The 22,491-nt window shown below is 32.6% G+C and overlaps 1 protein-coding gene across 1 annotated transcript in view; it reads left to right on the top strand.

Moving 5' to 3' along the window:
* Positions 1 to 15,946, top strand: part of LOC139524497 (ammonium transporter Rh type A-like) — a 29,363-nt gene extending 13,417 nt beyond the window's left edge. The window contains exons 6-10 of the mRNA XM_071319296.1: positions 10,868 to 11,005; positions 11,759 to 11,892; positions 13,108 to 13,259; positions 14,080 to 14,227; positions 14,675 to 15,946. Of these exons, the coding sequence (XP_071175397.1) occupies positions 10,868 to 11,005; positions 11,759 to 11,892; positions 13,108 to 13,259; positions 14,080 to 14,227; positions 14,675 to 14,708 (606 nt within the window). The 3' untranslated portion in view covers positions 14,709 to 15,946. The remainder of the gene's footprint in view (positions 1 to 10,867; positions 11,006 to 11,758; positions 11,893 to 13,107; positions 13,260 to 14,079; positions 14,228 to 14,674) is intronic.
* The last annotated feature ends 6,545 nt before the right edge of the window (positions 15,947 to 22,491 follow it).

Genomic DNA, 22,491 nt, shown 5'->3' with positions numbered 1-22,491 from the left:
GGTAAAATATGGTAGCATTCCTCGTAAAGGTGACCTGGGTAGCTTTCCTCTCAAAGGTGACCTGGGGTAGCATTCCTCGTAAAGGTGACCTGGGTTAGCATTCCTCGTGAAGGTAACCTGGGGTAGCATTCCCCGTGAATGTAATACGATGTAGCATTTCCCGTAAGGGTAACCTGGGGTAGCATTCCTCGTACAGGTAACTTGGGGTAGCATTTCCCGTGAAGGTAATCCGAGGTAGCATTCCCCGAAAAGGTCACCTGGGGTAGCATTTCCTTTAAAGATAACCTAAGATAGCCTTCCCCGTAATGGTCACATAAGGTGTCATTCTCTGTACAGATAACCTAAGGTAGCATTCGTCGTAAAGGTAAACTAAGGCAAAAGAAATTCCCCATTCAGGTGACTACAAAAGTCCTCGGTAGAACACTTATATTGAAACGGTGGTTTTAATAAAGGCATTGGAACATGTGTTATTGTCATTTTCAAAGGTTGTAAACATGCTGACAATTCTAATATCATACGTGTATTATTATTTGATATGAAATGGGTTTTTTTAATTTTTCATCTATGGCAGGTATTTGAATATTTTCTTTGTATGTTAATAGCGGATAAAAATAGATGATTAAGACAATTTAAAAAGCCCCCCATGAAGGATTGGCCTTGAGTTGTCATTATCATATTACCTGTTATAGGATCAGTGTTGTATATTGTTGTCAGTCCCCCGATTAATGTTGAAGCATCATCCATTATATCATGATAAGATCAATTAGTTCACTATTTAAAAAATAACCAACATGATACTGGTAAATAATCCATCTGAATAACAAAATATTTCACTATAATGATCAGAATTATCTAACTATTTAATTGTTTAGAATTACAAGTATGTTGAGTTGTGGAACTACTTTTCACAGGCACTTGTCTCCTTTTTTCGGTCTATATACCTTAATATTACAAGGTCTTCTAAGGCATTTAGATGCAAGTGTCATTGTATCATTTCGGTGAATGGATCCTCAATAAAGAAACTAATTCTCAAACGTGTTTGTCTGAAGATAGCGTATAATAATTCTTATATTGTCAGGTTGTCATCTTATTTTAACTTTGATTATTTTATGCAAAGTATATGACTTACCGACGTTGATGCATACATATAAAAAAAATAAGCACATTGTGCATGTATCTTCTGAAAACTGCATAAAGTGCAAGATCAATTTGTTTTGGCCCTCATGAACTTTTTTGTAACCTGGTGTTTGATTTGAAATTATAAAAACAGAGCCTTTCCATCAATGAATTCGAGCGCGAATATCGACAAGTTTCTTTCCTAAGCAGAAGCAATGGAAATCGATAGTTAAAAAACGTGTATATGAGTAGAGTGTGTGGCGCATATTCGCCTTGGACACATTTTCGCCGTCTTGCTATTTTTTTCTGTAAAATTTGTGTGCCTTGACCCAATACTTGCATAAATAGATGGTAAAGGCTGCTTGTAATGTTCAAGCTGTTGATATTCCTCTTTATCCCATTTTCAAGGTTATTTGCACATGTAAAGAAATACGCAGTTGTTTTTCAACGATTTTGGCAATTATGCAAGATTTATATGGCAACCATGCGCAGTCTTAAAGTAAATATTTGTGAGAAAAAATCGTACAGGAATGATCTCTCAAGCTAATTCATGTAATTGCAAACATTCGTTTTTATAATATAGCAGGGTAATGAGGTTGGTCATATCATAAATTGTGGCGAAAATGTGTCCCCCCATCGTACACGAACAACTTGATTTCCTCTTGTGTTTGCGTTCGTTTTTGGAACAATTAACCAATGTTTTGAAGATAATTCCTTTATCAAACATTTTTTTCATATAGTTAAATTTCTGAAACCTACATAAAAGTTTCAAATTTTCGAATGTAGTTCGGATGTAAGTGGAAACTGAGACTACTATAACACTGTGTTATAGTAGTCTCAGATGGAAATGAACGAATTATGCGACGAAAACGGGTCCCTCCCTCTACGAAGAGAACATTCTTAAACGACGCCTAGATAGTGACAATGACTTTGAATATTTAAAACATATTCATAACTCTATTGAACCACATCGTGCTTGGACCATCTTGCGTCAGTATCCATCTTTGAACTTTCAAGCTAAATTTTTCATATATCTGTGCGCCCTGGTTAGACCAAGCGAACCTGATGCTGAATTACTGTTATGTCATAAGTGTGGTTTTTTCTATAGCAACGCAACTTTGTGCACATTTTAATACAATGTTGTAGTGTAGCGCCTACAAGAGACTTGTTTTGGATAGATCTGATTAATATTGTACCCATTGAGTTTAGCGCAACGCTCCATGCTTGCATGCAATGGAAGACATATACTTGACACTAACTCTACTATCATGTAATAGTGACAAATGTTTCATTCTTGAAAAATCAGAAGCAGACAGTTTCACCCACTCATGTGTAAAGTTTATATATAGGTTGTGTAAGGAATATGACAATTAACTTGATATTTATTACAACTGAAATATCTTAAAAGACATTTTTCGATTCATTTGAACATTAACTTATCTATTCTATTTATTCAACGATCTATTTAATTATTCATTTATATAAATATTTATTATTCTTTTATTTTATTCAAACCGTTATTTAAATTCTTATTATTAACACTCTGTATTATACCACCTTTGTATTTATGTTCATGTATATTCATACTCTCCTTAAGGAGGATAATAAACATATATATACTTATTTGAATTGGAAATATTATTTATACAATGTATCTGCATAAATTCATATGCAGGTTTATAAAAATTATTGCATAATCGTGTAGAATTATTCCCTTCCCCATCGTGTTTATATAATAATAACATCATTTTAATAAATGCACCATGTTAAATGTATCTAAATGAGATGTTATTTTGTAAATGTTATGCTTATCATTGTATATTTGAAAAGTATATGTGCCATTACACTATCAAAGTCAAATCAAAACGAATATCTGAATACTAAGTATAGCCAAACATACGTTTATCGAAAAAAAAAATATTACGGATTTATTCTTTGTTTATAGGATCACGATTTAGCTGACTTTTGCAAAGGGCAAACATGACTACATGTCTATAGTGGGAAAAAATAACCCAACTAAATAACTAAAGTCTTTTTTAATGAACAATATTTATATATAATTTAGAGCAGTTACTTTGTTATCAAATAATGACATTGTTATGGATACCCTTTCTGAGAAGTAAGGTGAAACTATAACAAGATAAGACAGTTTATTCATAAGATTATATGCATTTTCAATTGAATATATTACAGTTTATAAAAAAAAAGTAAAATCACAAAAATACTGAACTCCGAGGAAAATTCAAAACGTAAAGTCCCTAATCAAATGGAAAAATCAAACTCATCAAACGAATGGATAACAACTGTCATATTCCTGACTTAGTACATCCATTGTCTTATGTAGAAAATGGAGGATTGAACCTGGTTTTATAGCTAGCTAAACCTCTCACTTATATGAGTCATACATTAATTATTTTGACAGTCACATCAAATTCTATTATATTGACAACGATGTGTGAATAAAACAAACAGACATAATAGGTAAAAAAATTGTTAAAATAGGGATACAAATTTCTATTAGTGTGTCAATAATATATATTATCCTGATTTAGAGTAATTTCTCGCAATTTGATTGGCTGATATTGTCCTAATAAATTTCAGTACAATTTTTTATTACGTCAATAGGAATTATCTCCCTTATTTATTACGTCAATTGGGATTATCTCCCTTATACCATTGACCTAATAAAAAATTTAAAAAATGAGTTGCTTCATAGTCCTATTTTTTTTTTTATTTTTCACAGTTTTAGATTAACATGACTAAATATCTTAAATATATTTGGTTGATATTGTCCTTATACTGAATTTAAATATAATAATATGTAATATAACAAAATCAGGAAACATTCGTTACACAGTGTTCGATTGTCCTAATACAGAATTTATCGGGTCATTAAAATTCATATCGGGTTTTTCCTCGCCTCACACGATATATATTTTATTGACCCGATAAATTCTCGTATTAGGACAATTACACACTGTGTAACTAATTATATTGTTGCGTCTAAACAAAATCAGGCTTCACAAACGTATAACATACTTTTGGAATATGTATTAACTAGGATAGCATGTTTGAATTACTCAGTGCATATTAAATGCATTTGTACTTTACAAATTAGTGTGTTTGTAAATCAAAACGAATAATATATATATATATATATATATAGTACTACTTTTGCCGATATGCTAAAAAAATCTACTGTACTTGTATTTCAACAAATCTTTCAAAACGATTTCATATGGAACGCCACGACTGCCTTATGTTAATAATCAGCATTATACGCAGTGTTCACAGCATTATATGAAGTGATCACAGCATTATATGTAGTACTCACAACATTATATGAAGTGATCACAGCATTATATGCAGTGCTCACAGCATTATATGCAGTGTTCACAACATTATATGAAGTGCTCACAACATTATATTAAGTGCTCACAACATTATATTAAGTGCTCACAACATTATACTAAGTGTTCACAACATTATACGTTTTTTGTTGTATGATGAGATTGATGTATGATGAGATTTATGAATGATGAGATCATTCGGTAAACTTCGTTTTTTAGCGGAAATTACCGAATCCATAATTGGTAAATTACGGTAAATTAATGCCCAGCAAACAAATTTAAACAGTTATTAATATATATGTGATCATTAAGGCAGTATACAATATTTAAAACGGATTGAAATAAGTAAATTAAGAAGTATGATCAATTTAACCCAAGTTTATTCCACACCAGGGCATTTTAAACTTATTTTGAGGATTAGTTTCACCATATTCACAACTTTGTATATATATATTTACTAGAACACATCCGTGATATCGCAGGTCTGTGACTGAATTAAAGAATATAACTATGCGTAAGCCTTATTTTAGTATTGGTATTGTCATCTGATAAAGTCATGCCGATTATAAGATGAAGTTTTCTCTGCTTTTAACAGCTTTCTGTTTGAACCCGTCGACCTGGAACTTGTCAATTTAATATTGGTATTATTGATTTTGTTTGGAAAACAAAAGTCTCTGGAAAGGAGTATTTTTTAATCAACAGTTTTGTCCTTTATGAGTTATGAATAAAATTTAATCTTTGATTCGCTGTTTTAGTCTAACAAATTGAAAACTGTACATGCTGTACCTATACGCCTTATTTTAAGTCCAGATTTTTATTATTCGTATTGTCATCTTAGAAAGTCATACTGATTAAAGTACTACAATCGGGAACAATGTGACAATGATTGAATTAAGTAGTTTCAACCCTGTGATTACGACCCGTGTATATAGCAAAATCTTAAATACAGCGTTTCGTGGTACTCCTGTCAAGATTCAAGATTCTTTATTTCTTATAAAACCAAGTAAATGGTACAAAGAAAGATATTTTTACATACAATAACATACAGATTTTGCGCATGACAAGTTTGCACAAAAACGAGCAACAAGAATGACAGATTGTTGATCAACCTGGAGAACATACTTCTATATTGATAATTCTAATTAATTTACACAAATTTTTCAATACACGAATATTTATTGAAATAAATAAACTGCCGAATTTCAGATCAAGTCAGATGCGGAACGTACAGATAATGTAATAGTTAACAGGTGAATATATTATTGGTATCGATTCGACCCGGAACTTCTTAATTATTGGCAATATTAATTATGTGGAAAACAAAAGGGTCTGGAGTGATGTTATTTTTAATCAACAGCATGGTACTATATTAGTTATATATACTCTCAGATCAGTACTTATAGTGTCTTTTTATTGTTGGGATATACAAGTACCCGCCCACATGCACGTTCACTCTATTTTCTTGTTAGATCATATGTATTTATATTTGTACCCATCTAATGAGTTAATATAAAAAAGAAGATGTGGTATGATTGCCAATGAGACAACTATCCACAAAATACCAAAATGACACAAACATTAACAACTATAGGTCACTGTACGGCCTTCAACAATGAGCAAAGCCCATACCGCATAGTCAGCTATAAAAGGCCCCGATACGACCATGTAAAACAATTCAAACGAGAAAACTAACAAGCCTTTTACAACTGATTTTCATAGTTCGTTCTTATGTTGTTCTGTTACGCCACTGTCCCAGGTTAGAGGGAGGATACCAACATCCCGCTAACATGTTAAAACCCGCCACATTTTGCATATATGTGGCCGTCCCAAGTCAGGAGGAGCCTTTATTTCAGTGGTTGTCGTTTGTTAATTAATGTGTTATATACATGTTAGTTTTTCGATCGTTTGTTTGTACATAAATTAGGAATATTTTTCGTTTATCATTTCGGGGCCTTCTATAGCTGACTATCCGGTATGGGCTTTCCTCATTGTTAGAGGTCGTACTGTGGCCGTTTAGCTGTTTAAAATTTCTGTGATGTCATTTTGTCTCTTGTGGAAAGTTGTTTCATTGGCAAGCATACCACTTTTATATATATACATGTATGTACCGTGCAAACTGACGAACAAACGTAGTAAACGTTTTATTCATCCCCACAACCTCAATTTTCATAAGAGATGATAACTTTAAATGAAAATGTTAAACAGGGTCTTGAAAGGGTAAATTTTTCTATGAAAGTTTAAATTTCTATATAAGACTGCTGATCATATTTAGAAGACAATCTTAGTACTTGCCGTGCTAAAAAGCGTGTAAAAAATGGAATAATTGATGTAAAGTTATGTTTAACACCTACAGTGAAATGCTTTAAAATGCATTTTCCATATCTGTTAGATACTTATTCATGTAAAAATGCCAAATTCTGAAAATCGATGCCAAAAATGACTCTATCATGACATAGATCAGCTAGCGTAATATGGCACCTATGTGTTATAGAAAGCTGACTGTTTTATTTAAAAGGTAATTAAGCTTTTTAAAACTGAGTACGGACTATAAAGTGGCACCTTGCTAAATTTCTTCAGTAGGAAATGAACTCGAGAATATATCATACAAATTTTCCTACGATATTTCATTAAATAAACTTTTTATTATTTAACTTACATTTTGCCATTCGTATTTCTTACGACGAACAGAACTACTTCAATCATTCACCTCTCAGTTTCATCTTTTCCTTACTTATTTCAATCAGTTTTAAATATTGTATGCTACCTTATGATAACATGATTTTAATAACTTTTTAAATTTGTTTGCTGGGCATTACCGTAATTTACCAATTATGGATTCGGTAATTTCCGCTAAAAAACGAAGTTTACCGAATGATCTCATCATTCATAAATCTCATCATACATCAATCTCATCATACAACAAAAAACGTATAATGTTGTGAACACTTAATATAATGTTGTGAGCACTTAATATAATGTTGTGAGCACTTAATATAATGTTGTGAGCACTTCATATAATGTTGTGAACACTGCATATAATGCTGTGAGCACTGCATATAATGCTGTGATCACTTCATATAATGTTGTGAGTAGTACATATAATGCTGTGATCACTTCATATAATGCTGTGAACACTGCGTATAATGCTGATTATTAACATAAGGCAGTCGTGGCGTTCCATATGAAATCGTTTTGAAAGATTTGTTGAAATACAAGTACAGTAGATTTTTTTAGCATATCGGCAAAAGTAGTACTATATATATATATATATATATTATTCGTTTTGATTTACAAACACACTAATTTGTAAAGTACAAATGCATTTAATATAATGTTGTGAACACTTAATATAATGTTGTGAGCACTTAATATAATGTTGTGAGCACTTAATATAATGTTGTGAGCACTTAATATAATGTTGTGAGCACTTCATATAATGTTGTGAACACTGCATATAATGCTGTGAGCACTGCATATAATGCTGTGATCACTTCATATAATGTTGTGAGCACTACATATAATGCTGTGATCACTTCATATAATGCTGTGAACACTGCGTATAATGCTGATTATTAACATAAGGCAGTCGTGGCGTTCCATAATTTCACATAGTGTTTTCTTTCATTACATAATTGATAGAAATGAAATATATCCATTTGAGAAAAAAAAAATCATAAGTTTTGTTTACCATTAAAATTTGCAAAAGACATATCATCCAATTACCAATTTAATACTATACAATTTGAAAACTTTGGTATATTGCTAGTTTGAAATGTATAGTCTCAATTCAAATGTACAGATTGTATTGTTCGCGATGACTAGAACAAGAGATTGTTTTGATGATGTTGACTGTGTGGCCTTGAAATCTGATTCTATAAGAGTACATTTTTACCGAACCAATTTCAACCGCATTTGGGCAGTTGTAACAAGAATTAATAATATATAAGGTTTTAAGCTACACCTTCTTAAAACATCTATTGAATACATAACTTGCTAATATGGGCCATTTACTGAGTTAAAATAAAATCAAACATCAATTACGATTGGTTGTTCAATCATGCATCATGAATAAAATGCATTTTTCTGCACTGATTTCTTAAAAAGTTTTCCACGGTTTTGGCCTTGTATGAAGACGGAGTTGTTATTCAACAAGTATGACCTATAAATCATAACAAGATAGTACTAATATCTTACAAAATGTGCTTTATAATCCTTCCCATTGATTCCTACAATAGAGTGAGAATAAAGAGAAGATATCAGCTTTCATGTTTACATCTAACACGTCCCGTTGTGTACCCGCACCATTTTTTGATGTGGGGCATGTTAAATGTATGACAAAAATGATTGTAATCCTATATCATAGTTCTAATCTGGCAGAAAAAAATAAAATAAAAAGTGAATGAATGATGCGTCTTTCTCAAATGTTTTAGGGGTCAGCTAAAACCCTCCTTTCGGTGCAGGATTTTCTCGCTATGTTGAAGACCCATTGGTGGCAGTGGGCTGTTTGTATGATTCTTTTGTCGGTTGATTGTCTCTTTGACATATTGCCCGTTTCCATTTTTAATTAAATCTTTCTCAACCGAGTATAGATTTTCTATCTCTTTACGCTTAAACACATATATATATATATATCCTCCATCTACAAATGTAAATTTTTTGAAATCTAATGATTTCGCACAAATAAATATGTGCAATAAAGTTTGTTTTCAGTTTTTGAAGAAGAAAAAATTTGTTTTTGCCCCTGAGAAAAAAAATGTTTGTTTCACCCTCAGCTGCCACTATATGTAATGCTAAAATTTAAAGAAAAAAAATGTTTTCGACTTGATGCCAAAAAAAATAGATTGTTTTTCGCCGAAGCGAACCGAACCGAAGCGAAAAACAAAGTGTGTTCGAGAAAAAACCCATAGCCCCACCTCCCCCCTAGAAAATCAAATGGCTGTTACCTTATTAATTGGTTTGTCAAAAATTAAACTGTATTACATACAAGATACACGCCTTTGTATCTTGGTAAATCATGTCTTCTTACATGTAATTGGGTATTTTGCTTTCTCATGTTAGTCTTAAAACATATTTGATGAAGTTATTTTCCATAAAAATTGTGTTGTGTGCACTAAAATAACTTTATACATTTGTTTACATGTTCATCATTGTTTAATTCGATTCCCTTGCTTTGTTATGATAATGAAGATAAAAACGACCGACTGAAATTCAATCTTTGGTATTTACCTTTAAAAAAACATAACATTCTAACACATGAAATTTGATTAGAAATGCAAATGCGCAACCTGATAACATAACTATATTCTTTGCCAACAATAATTCAATCAACGTGTTTATTTTTGTAAATGTCAACACTTAAAAGTACATTTTAATAGTTCATAATCATAGTGCATAGTTCATAGCAGAAAAACTTTAGTTCTTTTAGCTTAATTACCTAACTCAACACACTAGGCCGTTCCAAAAGTTACTCTGTCTTGTATTGTCACTTTGTTTCCATGTCCCCGCCGTAAACGTAGGGCAATACATTTTACCCTTGTCCGTGTGTACGTCCGATCATCTCAAAAATTGTTACCATTATCTAACTTTAGTTTTCATCAATCAAATGTCATGAAGCTTATACACAATGCTTTAATTGTTACCTCAAAACTCAGATTTACCTTGAATTTGGTAAGCGTCTTTTATATAACCGTTCTTGAATTATTATCTTTTTTTTAACCTTTTCATTGTCAAAGAAACAGATCTTTTCCCTATGTTTCTTGTTGCTTCTGTACTCGATCAGGTTAATTCCTTTTGTGACTTCTCACGATATCATTTGTGTTATTTTATATAGGTGAGTATTAGCGCGTTGAGGGTGAATAAACAGTTTTACGATTTTTTTTATAAAGGCAGTATACATATATATGTGATTTTTATGCAATTCAGTGGATCTATACAGGTGTTGATGAACTATTTCTGTTCTCTATGTATCCCTCCACTTGTCATTAGTACAGTTTCAACATTATATTTTCTGGGGATTTTGTATATACATAAAACACAAAACTATGTGATGTAATAAATCGCTTTTAAGTTTCGTAATTCTTTCGCTTCCAAAACATATACGTAAACTTTTTACGAGAAAGAAAAGATACCAATATCAGTATTTGGTCTTGTGTCTCTCATTTATAAAAATCACTGTCATAAATCAACTTGCTAATGTTAGGTAGGATACAATATGTGTTGCTTAGGAAAGACAACTCTAAAGTAAAAACATATCAACTCGCACTGTTATTTTGTTTATTAGGTTGGAGATCCTAATACCACATCTCCTTCTTTCTTTTTTTTTTTTTTTTTTTTTTTTTTTATAGTAAACGATGGTTCAACTGGATATGTGTTCTCGTGCTTATTCTTCATTTTTCTTCCAGGTACACATACAGAATGCCACATTAGCAGGTGGAGTGGCAGTCGGAACAGCAGCTCATATGCCGCTTCATCCATGGGGAGCTATGCTTCTCGGTGCAGTTGCCGCAGTTATTTCTACTGTCGGTTATAAGTATATTACCGTGAGTTTGTATTCAATACTTTTCTTTGCTATATTCAATTGGTTGGCCGGGATAAATTACCTGTTTTCGAGCTTAGTTGCAGAAAAGGTTTTTTCAACAATGATTCTGATTAAGGAAAATTACAGTTATGTTTTCTAAGTTTGGTTGTTACTTCATCAATTTTTTCAGAAACAAACACATTTAAAAAAAAAGAGGTTTAAAAGGGATATAAAATATTCGAAATTCAAATTTCAAAATGCCTCATTATGTGACGCCTTTTTGTTTCAGTTGTTATTGAACTCAATGGGTCAGTCGCAACCATCAGTTGTTCTGCCGTGCTTACGTCAACTATGAAAGTTTATTTTGAGAAAGTAAACCACCAAGCGGACTAGCTATCAACATAAAAGGCGTTGGCAAACCTAAAATTAACTGCCATATATGCGTGTGTAGTATTGATGATATTTTTAGTAAGCAGTGATTATTTATAGATTATCGGTGATCATCTCAACGAGATTGATTTTCTCGCTTGAGCCGGGACGGCGAAAGCGAGAAAGGCAATCGAGTTGAGATGAACAATGATAATCTTTTTATCGCTATTTTACCTATGACGACGTTGTCAATTTCATGTCAATTTCGTTAGCAACGCCACGTGCAGGCTTAGTTTCTAGCGATAATTTTCCATCTCAAGCGAGTAGCATGATATGAAAATTATCACAACAAAAGATCATAGGAAAAATGCACAAAATAGCGATAATATCGTTTATTTATTTACAGCCATGTCTCAGTAGTAAAATTAAGCTTCACGACACCTGTGGTGTTCATAACCTCCATGGCTTACCTGGAATTCTGGCTGCAGTCGCTGGTGCTATTATGGCAGCTCTATCATCCAAAGAAAAGTGGGGAACCAGGTAAGGAATTATATATAAATTTCATATTTCTCAGTTTTTCTTGATAATGTTAATCCATGCAAATACGACCAAAAGGTCAACTGAGACTGCTCGATATCAATGGCCTTCCTTCCTGCAATATCCATAGTCCCTCCGACTTTTTTGTGCGAGTTCTTGAATGATACTGGTTGTTTTTTAACAGTACTAAGTTAATACCTCAGACTGTTAGATTATCAGTCCCCGAGGCAATCATCAACTCAATATAGTCAGTACTTCCGTACTTACAGGATTTATAAAAGAAAAACTTTCTAAAATTGCCCGATTATAAAGTTGAAAATTATTCAGAAAAGTTAAACTATCTAAGGCAAAGTTGATCTTAGATGAATTTGGGTGTTATTTTATGTATTTATTTTGGTCATATAGCTCTTCAACAGTTTCTTATATATGATCACCATTGACTTTCAAATTATACCACTTTGACCGTTTCCAGTTAAACCCAGAAAACGGCGCTTTGGAATTATGTAGTTTATAAAGTGTTGTTTTGATGTTTTACATAAAAACCAATATATACTTTCTGTACTTTGTATTACACACAATAAACAGCTTGGATTGTTGACGTTTTAGTCTTGTTCGAATTTCTCCAATGAAAGAAAGTTCTCACTGTAGTCTGACTTATGCTTCTCTTTTTTTTTTTTTTTTTTTTTTTTTAAATTAACGACAAAATTCGAATAAAATGACATAAAATCTTATAAGGTAGACCTAAAAAGAAAGTTGAGTAAGAGAGTAATTAGAAGCAGTATTATTTCATTGGGCGACATGCGGATGTCTTTTATTTAAATGTTACGCTATAACACATTTTGTCTACTTATATATACAGAGTGGTTTCTAGAAATGTCAAATATTGGCAAAATTATTCTGAAATAGTTATCTCCTTCATACAAAATACAACTAAATATATGACCTTTACCTACACACTCAATGCCATCGGCTGTAAATCGAATTATATTCTTTCAATTCTTGGGGTAAAACGAATGACATTCAAGTACTATTATGCATATTTTAGGGGCCAGTTGAAGGACACTTACGGGTGCGGGAATTCTCGCTACATTGAAGACCCATTGGTTGCCTTCGGCTGTAGTTTGCTCTATGGTCGGGTGGTTGTCGCTTTGACATATTCACCATTTCCTTTCTCAATTTTAAATATATAATATGAATCTAAATGATTTCTTCAAACAGTCTTTTTGAGATTTTCCCTGAGATGGCTGCATCAAACGCTACAGGAAGTGTGATGCCGGGTTCAGACCGATCAGCTACAGTTCAAGGTGGATACCAGATGCTTGCCTTAGTTATCACCCTAGCTATTGCCATTGTTGGCGGGATAATTACTGGTAAGCTATATTTTTGTATTTAGCCTTGCCTTAGTTATCCCCATAGCAATTGCCATTGTTGGCGGAATAATTACGGGTATAGGATATATTTTTGTATTATGCCTTGCCTTAGTTATCACCATAGCTATTGCCATTGTTGGCGGGATAATTACTGGTAAGCTATAGTTTTGTATTACGCCTTGCCTTAGTTATCACCATATAGATATTGCCATTGTTGGTGGAATAATTACTGGTAAGCTATATTTTTGTGTTTCGATATCGTGTTTTCTTCTTTCAAATAAGCACCTTAAATGGATTTAAGTATCTAAAAAATACCGAAGCTAACTGCTACATGGACAAAAAAAACACAAGAGTAACGTATTATCTGTGACTACTATATGAATGTTTATAAACAAGTGGTATATATTACATTGAACATATAAGTAAAACCAATATAGAACACAGTTTAGTTATGCTATATGTACATGTATGGGTACGACAAAAAACATCGAAGTCTTGATCTTGCTGAAAGACTTAATACATCACCTTAACATTTTTTTAAACATCTAGTTACCATAATTTTTTTTATGCAAATCATTATAAATATTCAAATTCAATCACATACACTTTTAAAAACAAAAAGAGTAGAACAAATATTCCATCAAGAAAATTAACAGATCGTGAAAATTCCTCTGACATGCATGCTACAGAGGTGGATTAAGATCGATTAAGGGGAGTCAAAAGTGGGCCCCCTCTTATGAAAATTGCTGGATCCACCACTGTGCTATTGAAATATATATATATATAATTTGTCTATAACTTATAAATATATTGTCATCAGGGTTTATACTGAAGTTACCAATATGGGACAGTCCCGAGGGTGAAAAATTCTTTGACGATAATCATAACTGGAACGTAGCAGAAGAAGGCTTCCCTGGATTTCCAAAGTCAAAGTATGAGAATGGGAAAAGTAACGATGATACCGAAATGTAAGGAAATTAACAGTGGATTTATATGTTAAAACTGTAGTCGTCAGACTTTATATACGTCAGACTTTTTGATAGTGCATACTTATTACTATTGATTTTCATATATATACTCAAATCAATTTCAAAATAGCGTCTATATGTTTCAAAATAAATTCTTGTATACGCATTTATATTTTTATAATCAATTTTGTGCATAATATTGATATCCATATACTGAAATCCATGTCAAAGTAGCGTCTATATATTCCCGGGTAGTTTTCTTGTATAACGCATTTATATTTTTATAATCAGATTTTATATGTATTTCTTTTTATATTTGTATTTTTATAAAGATATACTTTATGTCCTTTTTTTACCTTTTATATGGTTGTACAAAATTAATTTACATGTATATTTATTTTTGATAATAAAAGCCAATACCAGAATTGAGTTTGTATTTCTTTTCAGCAATCTTATGTCAGATGAAACGAAACTCAGCTGAGAGCATCAAAGACAATGGTCATATAATAAGTACATCTATTTTATCTTCAATTTGTTATGTCGTTGTTATCTGGGATGGGGCATGTGTTTGTTTTTTTGCCTTATTTAATAGCATGAATTGTGTTTCTTCTATATTTGTAGTGCTCTGCTAGTTTAAAATAAAAAGTTGTTTTTAATAATTGTTAAATGATAAATTTTCATATAAAGATTCTTTCTTCTTGTAACGTTAACAACTTTATTTTTCAAAGGCATCTCATCTCCAACTGTTATTCATCTCGTCTGTTTAAATTTACACTAGTAGTCTACGGTAGAACTAGGCTGTGTTTCCCTCTTTCAACATACGGGTATCAATCACCCTTGCAGTCAAGTATAACAGATAATAAAGGGAACCAGTCTATAAGGTTGAACCAATAGTAACTGCACAGTGGCGGATCCAGGGGGGGGGGGGGTCCTTGGGTTGGAACCCCCCTTTTTTGAACGATCAATACATTTGAATGGGGACATGTAGTTGGACCCCCCGCTTGTCCTGGGTTATGACCCCCTTTATTAAAAATGGCTGGATCCGCCCCTGCTGCAACACAATAATTATGACAAAGCTATTTTATTTTTTGCTGTTACACCTGGAAACGAAAAGCTTGATATAACTTTTAATTTCATGGGATGTAATTATAAGATTGTATGCTTCTTTTTATAATTTTATAGGGTTGCACAAGCTTTGACCGTCAGCACATTTTAAGAATGAAATGCAACTTTTCATGCAAAATACGCTTCGTTCAACGTTTTTACGCCTTATATAAATTATAAAATATTTATTAAGACTTTGAAAGTGCAATACGCATTCACAATAACAAGTTGTATTTGTTTAAAAAGTATTTTCAATGAAATTTTTAACCTGATATTAAAAAACCAAAATAAAACATGGTCATTTTGTACCTACGATACCCCCTTTAATTTTTAACAAATTCCTAAAACAAAATTTAAACTAAAAAATGAGCTATTGCTGAAAAATTAGCAAACTGTATGTGTGTGTGTGTGTGAGAATAAAAAGAAAACTTATATTTTACAAATAATTTAATATACCCTTTTACACAAATATTTGTATTTTTTGCATTATTACATATAATGTATTGTGTAATATATGTATTTTTGTTATATACATATACTAGTTGGTATATTATGTTTTTATATAATTTACCGTGATGTAAGTTGTACTGATAAAAAATAAAATATGTATTAGTAGTTGTTGACTTTATAATGCTTTCCACTTGACACAATTTTCTATGCATACAGTAAACGTCTGTTCAGCGGAACTGTGTAAGGTACAGAGAAAGAAGCAAGCACCAAATACCTTCATCTGAATAACGTTTTCTTCAGTAATAAACAAGTTGAACAATAAGATACTGCCCACTAAGATACCTCTTTTAGTATTCGATGCATGTGAATGGGCAAAATAGTTTTTAAAAGAGGTAGAATATACCGAAGCACCGGGACAATACAAAGTTTTAGTCGAGACATGAAATAAGTAGAATATGAATAAACTTCTTGAAAATATTGGTTGCAATAAGGTTTAATACAAGTATACTTATGACGACTTCAGTATGTATACTAAAGAAATTTATCCTGTTGATATAAAAAAAAAGAAGATGTGGTATGATTGCCAATGAGACAACTCTCCACAAGAGACCAAAATGACACAGAAATTAACAGCTATTGGTCACCGTTCGGTCTTCAACAAAGAGCAAAGCCCATACCGCATAGTCAGCTATAAAAGGCCCCGAAATGACAATGTAAAACAATTCAAACGAGAAAACTAACGGCCTTATTTGTGTACAAAAAATGAACGAAAAACAATTGTGTAACACATAAACAAACGACAACCACAGAATTACAGGCTCCTGATTTGGGACAGGCGCTTACATACAGAATGTGGCGGGATCCAAACCCTCCCCCAACCTGGGACAGTAGTATAACAGTACAACATAAGAACGAACTCTAAAAATCCTTATTTTAAATATGAACTTACTTTAAATTAAGTATTTACTAAATTTTATCATCGGTTATAAGGATATCATTCGTAAATATAAATCAACATGCAGACATCTTATAAGTTCGGGATATTTCACATCCAATCTTTTATGGTAATATTCTTTACTGCAAAGCACAAAAATGTCAGTATTCACCTCAAAAGCTAACAAAACCTTTAAACAGACTTATCTATAAGAAGGGACATAGTTACGAAAAAGTCGATATTGTTGTCAGGTCATTAAAGATTACATATTTTGGCTTTAATATTGATTCACTTATAGGGTCTTTGCGTCGGGTTAAACACATTTATTCTAAAACCAGTTGTTGGCATGACACGGGTTATGTTCTTCTTATACATTTTTTGATGGTATAATACTAAACCCCTAACAGGAGGGATTGTGTCTGATATTCATATGACGATAACATATTTATAATCTTTCAATTAGTTGAATTGAGGTCTGGAGCTGGCATGTCAGTAACTGCCGTAGTAGCCTGTTGTTATTTACGTATTATTGTCATTTTGTTTATTTTCTTTTGTTTCCTTTTCTGACAACGGACTCGGACTTCTCTTAAACTGAGTTTTACTATCTTGTGTGTACTGTTGTGCGTTTGGTTTTTTTTCTGCATCGGCTAGAGGTATAGGGGAGGGTTGAGATCTCAAAAAAACATGTTTAACCCCGCCGCATTTTTGCGCCTGTCCCAAGTCAGGAGCCTCTAGTCTTTGTTAGTCTTGTATCATTTTTAATTTTAGTTTCATGTGTATAATTCGGAGTTTAGTATGACGTCCATTATCACTGAACTAGTATACATATTTGTTTAGAGGCCATCTGAAGGGAGTTTCTCGCTGCATTGAAGACCCATTGGTGGCCTTCGGCAGTAACTGTTGTCAGCTTTATGGTAGGTTGTTGTCACATTCCCCGTTTCCATTCTCAATTTTGTTATATTTGTAACACTCAGAAACGTGTCCTTCCTCCCAAACGTGTCCGATTCTCCCAAACGTGTCCACTTGACGTCACTGAACTAGAAAACATTTCTAAATCTAAAAGGGCGCCACAGCGTCACTGTGCTTAAACGGCTGTGGGTAACTTAAGTTACCCACAGCCCAAGATGGAGCCGCCTTGCGTCGGTTAGATACTTTTCTTCTATAGAATAACAATACCACGAATGCATCAATTAAACAACTAAATTTAAAAGTTGTATTAATCGTTTAGGGAAACCCCTAAACTGGAAAGGTGATTAAATTCTACAAAATAAACGATCACAGCACGATTTTAAAAAACACTTAGGCTGTCCGTAACTTCAAAACAACTTGTCCGTAACTTTTTTCATCATACCAATAGAGATGTCCGTAACTTTCAAAGAATCGACATACGCGGATGTAATGTTTAAACTGATGATAGAGATTGCATCGAATATATATTCACAAAATGAAGTAGATGTCTAGTATGATATAATTCATTGTATCGATGGAAGACAAAATTGGGGAAAATATGAAAAAAATCACGATAAATCCGCAAAACTCGGGTCTAATTTTGTATAACGTCGGGGTACCCGAATCGCCTAGTTCGGAGGGTTGTTTCCGATCATAGCAGATAAACTGTTGAAACATCATTGTTCGTTTTTATTTTTGAACAAGTAGACTACACAAGTATTTTTTACACATACATGTAGCATGTATACACTTACTGATTTTCTGCCAGCAACGACAAGAGTAGCGTGAATCTGGGATTTTGGAGGGGAACCCAAATTGCCCAGGCATGCAGTGGATAGACTATACGAGACTTAAGTGCACAAACTTTTCCCGTCTTTTTGAAAAATCAAAAAACACTTTTCTCTCATCCCCACAAAAACAAATCCTATCAGCATTAACAGTAAAATATAAGGGGTGTCAATCTGGACACACTGGGACGTTGCGCACGGTGATATTGCGGCACCCTGGCCAAGATTTACAGTAAATGGGAAGGGCGTATGACATTTGCGCCGATTTAAAAAAAATTTGGTTCTTTCATTTGCGCCGATTTCATTTTTTCATTTGCGCCGATTTTATATTTGCTCCTAATTGGATTTACAGGTAAGTTAATACTTGTACATATACTATACCGTGCAGGTATATTGGTAAAATCTGTTTAGAAACAAAGGTTTTAGTTAATTTTGATTCATATTGTTATGAACTTTGCTGTAATTGATGGACATATTGCACACTGAAACTATCCTAGGAGTCAATTTTTATAACCATCGACGGCCATACACGTAAGTACGTTAATAGCAAGACAAAGAAAAGATGGATTTCGTTATTGACAATTACAACAAATATAGAAGAGACGAAATCACAAGAAAGGAATATATTAGATATGTTGCCTATAAATACTCAGCAATAACAGATTTATGATTTTAATGTATTCCATTTTTATGGATTTAAATGCTGTAAATAGATTTTCAATTCGTCATTTTAGTATAAACCAGAGTGCTTTTATCTAAGGTTTTTACTTCTCGATTTTAAAGTATGTGAATATAGTGTACAACTTGAAGACGGAAGAGGTCTATAATGATAAATGAAAAATAACATGACTTGGATGGAGAATTGTCTCATTTGCACTCAAACCACATCTTCTTATATCTATTCACCTGTAATTAACCTGTAATTTACCTGTAAAAAATCGGCGCAAATGAAAGAAAAAATCGGCGCAAATGCAAAACGCCGAATGGGAAAACCTAAAAAAAGGACATTTTGTATAAGTGAATAAACCTAGTTTTACAGCTAGCTGCATATTTCATTTGTATGCAAGTTGCATTAAATCTCATTAAACTGAATAAAACTAAAAGACACAATAGGTAAAAGTCAGTGACAATAAAAGGAAAAGAGCAGTCAACATAGTGTAACAATTCGACATAGTATATAAAAATATAAATAACTACGTAGGACAACAGGGTAATTTAATAGTCTAACAACCCCTGATAACATACAAAGAGAGAAAAAAAAAACATACTAGTAACATTTTCAAAAAATCATAACACTATAACTAACTGGTGGGATGTATAAATACCGAGCCGCGTCAAAGAGTATTCATCAAAATACACATAGAAAGAAACAGAGGTGAAGGTAAACCGCAAACATATAATTAAACTCAAAACATTAAAGAGTATGGAAAAGCCTTGGTCTGACAAGCGAAAAAACGTCGATAAGACGGACATCAGTAAATAAATTTTAAAGTTCAAACCATAACCAGGATGGAGTACCACAAACCCCACATAAAACTTCTGTGGTGTAAGTATGATGCGTTAATAAAATCACATTTGGTGGTGAATGAGTATATAAACGGCCGCGAAGGTTACAAATATGATGTTAATTGTCTTCTAATTGTTGAAATTATAATTCTTAAAATTTTAAATCAAAAGTTACCCACATCTAAAAATAAAGTTACGGACAGTCTGCTTAGTTTCGATCAAAAAGTTACGGACATCTTATGCATTTTTTAAAGTTGACCTTGCGCTTTAGTGAACTCTATATTAACAAATTTATGGTAATTGTTAGTCATTTCTTTAATCAATAATCCTATAAATATTTACATTCTGCATGAAAAACGTCGCAAAAGGTACATTTTGTATGAATTAAATATCAACGAGTTTAGAGTCCGCCATCTTGGGCTGTGGGTTAAGTTACCCACAGCCGTTTAAGCACAGTGAGCGTGGGACTTGTATAAACGCCCAAACATATCCAATCCCCAAACGTGTCCAAATCAACCTCTTTTTCTTCTTTTACTGGAACTTTCATTCGTGTCAATTTTTATAAATAAGTTGGTTTTTGGTAATTGATCTTTCCTTAACGTATACTCATTTTACTATTTCATTGAAAAAATAGAAATAAATAACTTTAAGCAAAATAGAAATAAATAACTTTAAGCAGTGTAACCGTGGTAAAAGTGTCCAAACATTTCGGCTACGTTGGATTTTAAAGTAAGTAACAATTCTCTGTTTAATTGTAGATATTAAATCAGATGCCTCTTGTATGAAGAATATCACATTCTATGCGAACTAAAACCTTTGTAGCCGATGATGAATCACTCTTTCATGGTGCCATCAGTTGTATTTTATAAGGTTTATTTTTTTTTAATTTCCGCAACTTTTATTTTAATCGGCCTCTATTACATAACGGAGATTGTAGTACTTTCTTACTGAAGTCATAAAAAAATTGGTCTTTACTGACTGATTTTTTTAAATATCAAAATCCCAACTAGGGTAAATCCCGAATAACCATAAAAAATTAAGGCCTTATCTTAAATTCCCGGTATGAAAATAAAACCTATGTACAGTATGCAGTTATTGTTAACATGATGTCGTTCAAATAATGCATGAAATATTTGACACTGGACATTATGTCTCTTTTTTGTGTGTCTTCGGTGATGCTCGAAACCTTTTAAACAGTTTATGATTTGAAGAGCTTTTTATTATCAGAACTGTTGAAAAAGGGAATTAAATTCTGCTAAAAGCCCGCCGCCGGATTTATATAAAAGGCATCATCGGAGTTGTCTAGTAACAAACAATTTACTTAGTAAACAATTAATTCAACTGCACTAGTTTTTGTTGTATGTTCGCTCTAAATAAGCATGAAATACTTGCAACTGGACAATAAGCAATTTCAGTGAAAAGTAAATTCATACGTTACAGATTAAATTTGCAATTATGATAATCGTTAACAACCGGCATTGAACAAACTAATGATAATAAATTACCACTTCATCAACTGTGTCCCCCATTACAGAATTGCCGTAAACGTTATTGATGTTATTTAGAACATCCATGTATTCGTGCAAAAAGACGCGAGACATTTTGGCGTTAAATAGTGGACACGTTTCGGCGAATAACAAAAATCGGACACGTTTGGGGGTTATGAAATCGGACACGTTTGGGCAAATTTGAATATTACGGACACGTTTAGGGGGAATGGACACGTTTGGGGGAATCGGACACGTTTGGGGGGAAGGACACGTTTGGGAGTGTTACATATTTAACCACACAGTTCGTTGTGGATGGGTGTTATGCGGGAAAGAGGGGGAAAACGCAGACTAAGGCAGTTGCCTCCCCTTTCCCGTTGAAGGGTTTAATGTGTTGTTGGTTTCTGTTTTACATGTCTCTTCTCCGTATTTTGACTACAACAGTTTGGGGGACTGTCGTTCGCGTTCTTTCGAGGCTCCTGGTGAATAAAACAAAGATGTCTATATATGTTTATTTCGAGTCCAACCATACGAGTAAATTAATGTTTGATTCCTTAGGGTTTCCTATTTTAAACCCTAAGAACACGTGCTGGTTGGACTTGTTTTATTCACCAATCAAAATGACTTATAGAATACTTATTTTTATAAGAACAGATTCTATTGGTTAGGTCTCTTTTAAACTAATTTACAATTTTACATAATTTGGGGTTACTGTTTTTAATTACTTAATACTTTGTTTGTACGACCATTAGGGAAATCCGATTATTTGGTTAGATAGAATTCTAGGTGAACAATAGAAAAGAATTAGATATATTTGCTAAAGGAAATACTTCTAAGAGTTTAAGCTGTCAAACCTTATTTATATCGCTAAGTGTCAAATGAGAAGAATTTCACATCTAACACTTGTATATCAAAAGTTACATAACATTATAGACTTTCTAATTATATCTTTTTATACAAAAAGCTTTATACAAGAATTAGTTATTTTCTATAATTACAAAGAAGATTCACTTAGTTTTATATGAAATATTAAAATTTATTTCTTGT

Source organism: Mytilus edulis, chromosome 5, assembly GCF_963676685.1.
Source record: "Mytilus edulis chromosome 5, xbMytEdul2.2, whole genome shotgun sequence".
Lineage (NCBI taxonomy): Eukaryota > Metazoa > Mollusca > Bivalvia > Mytilida > Mytilidae > Mytilus > Mytilus edulis.
The sequence above is the reverse complement of the archived record's forward strand: the minus strand, read 5'-3'. Positions and strand labels throughout refer to the sequence as shown.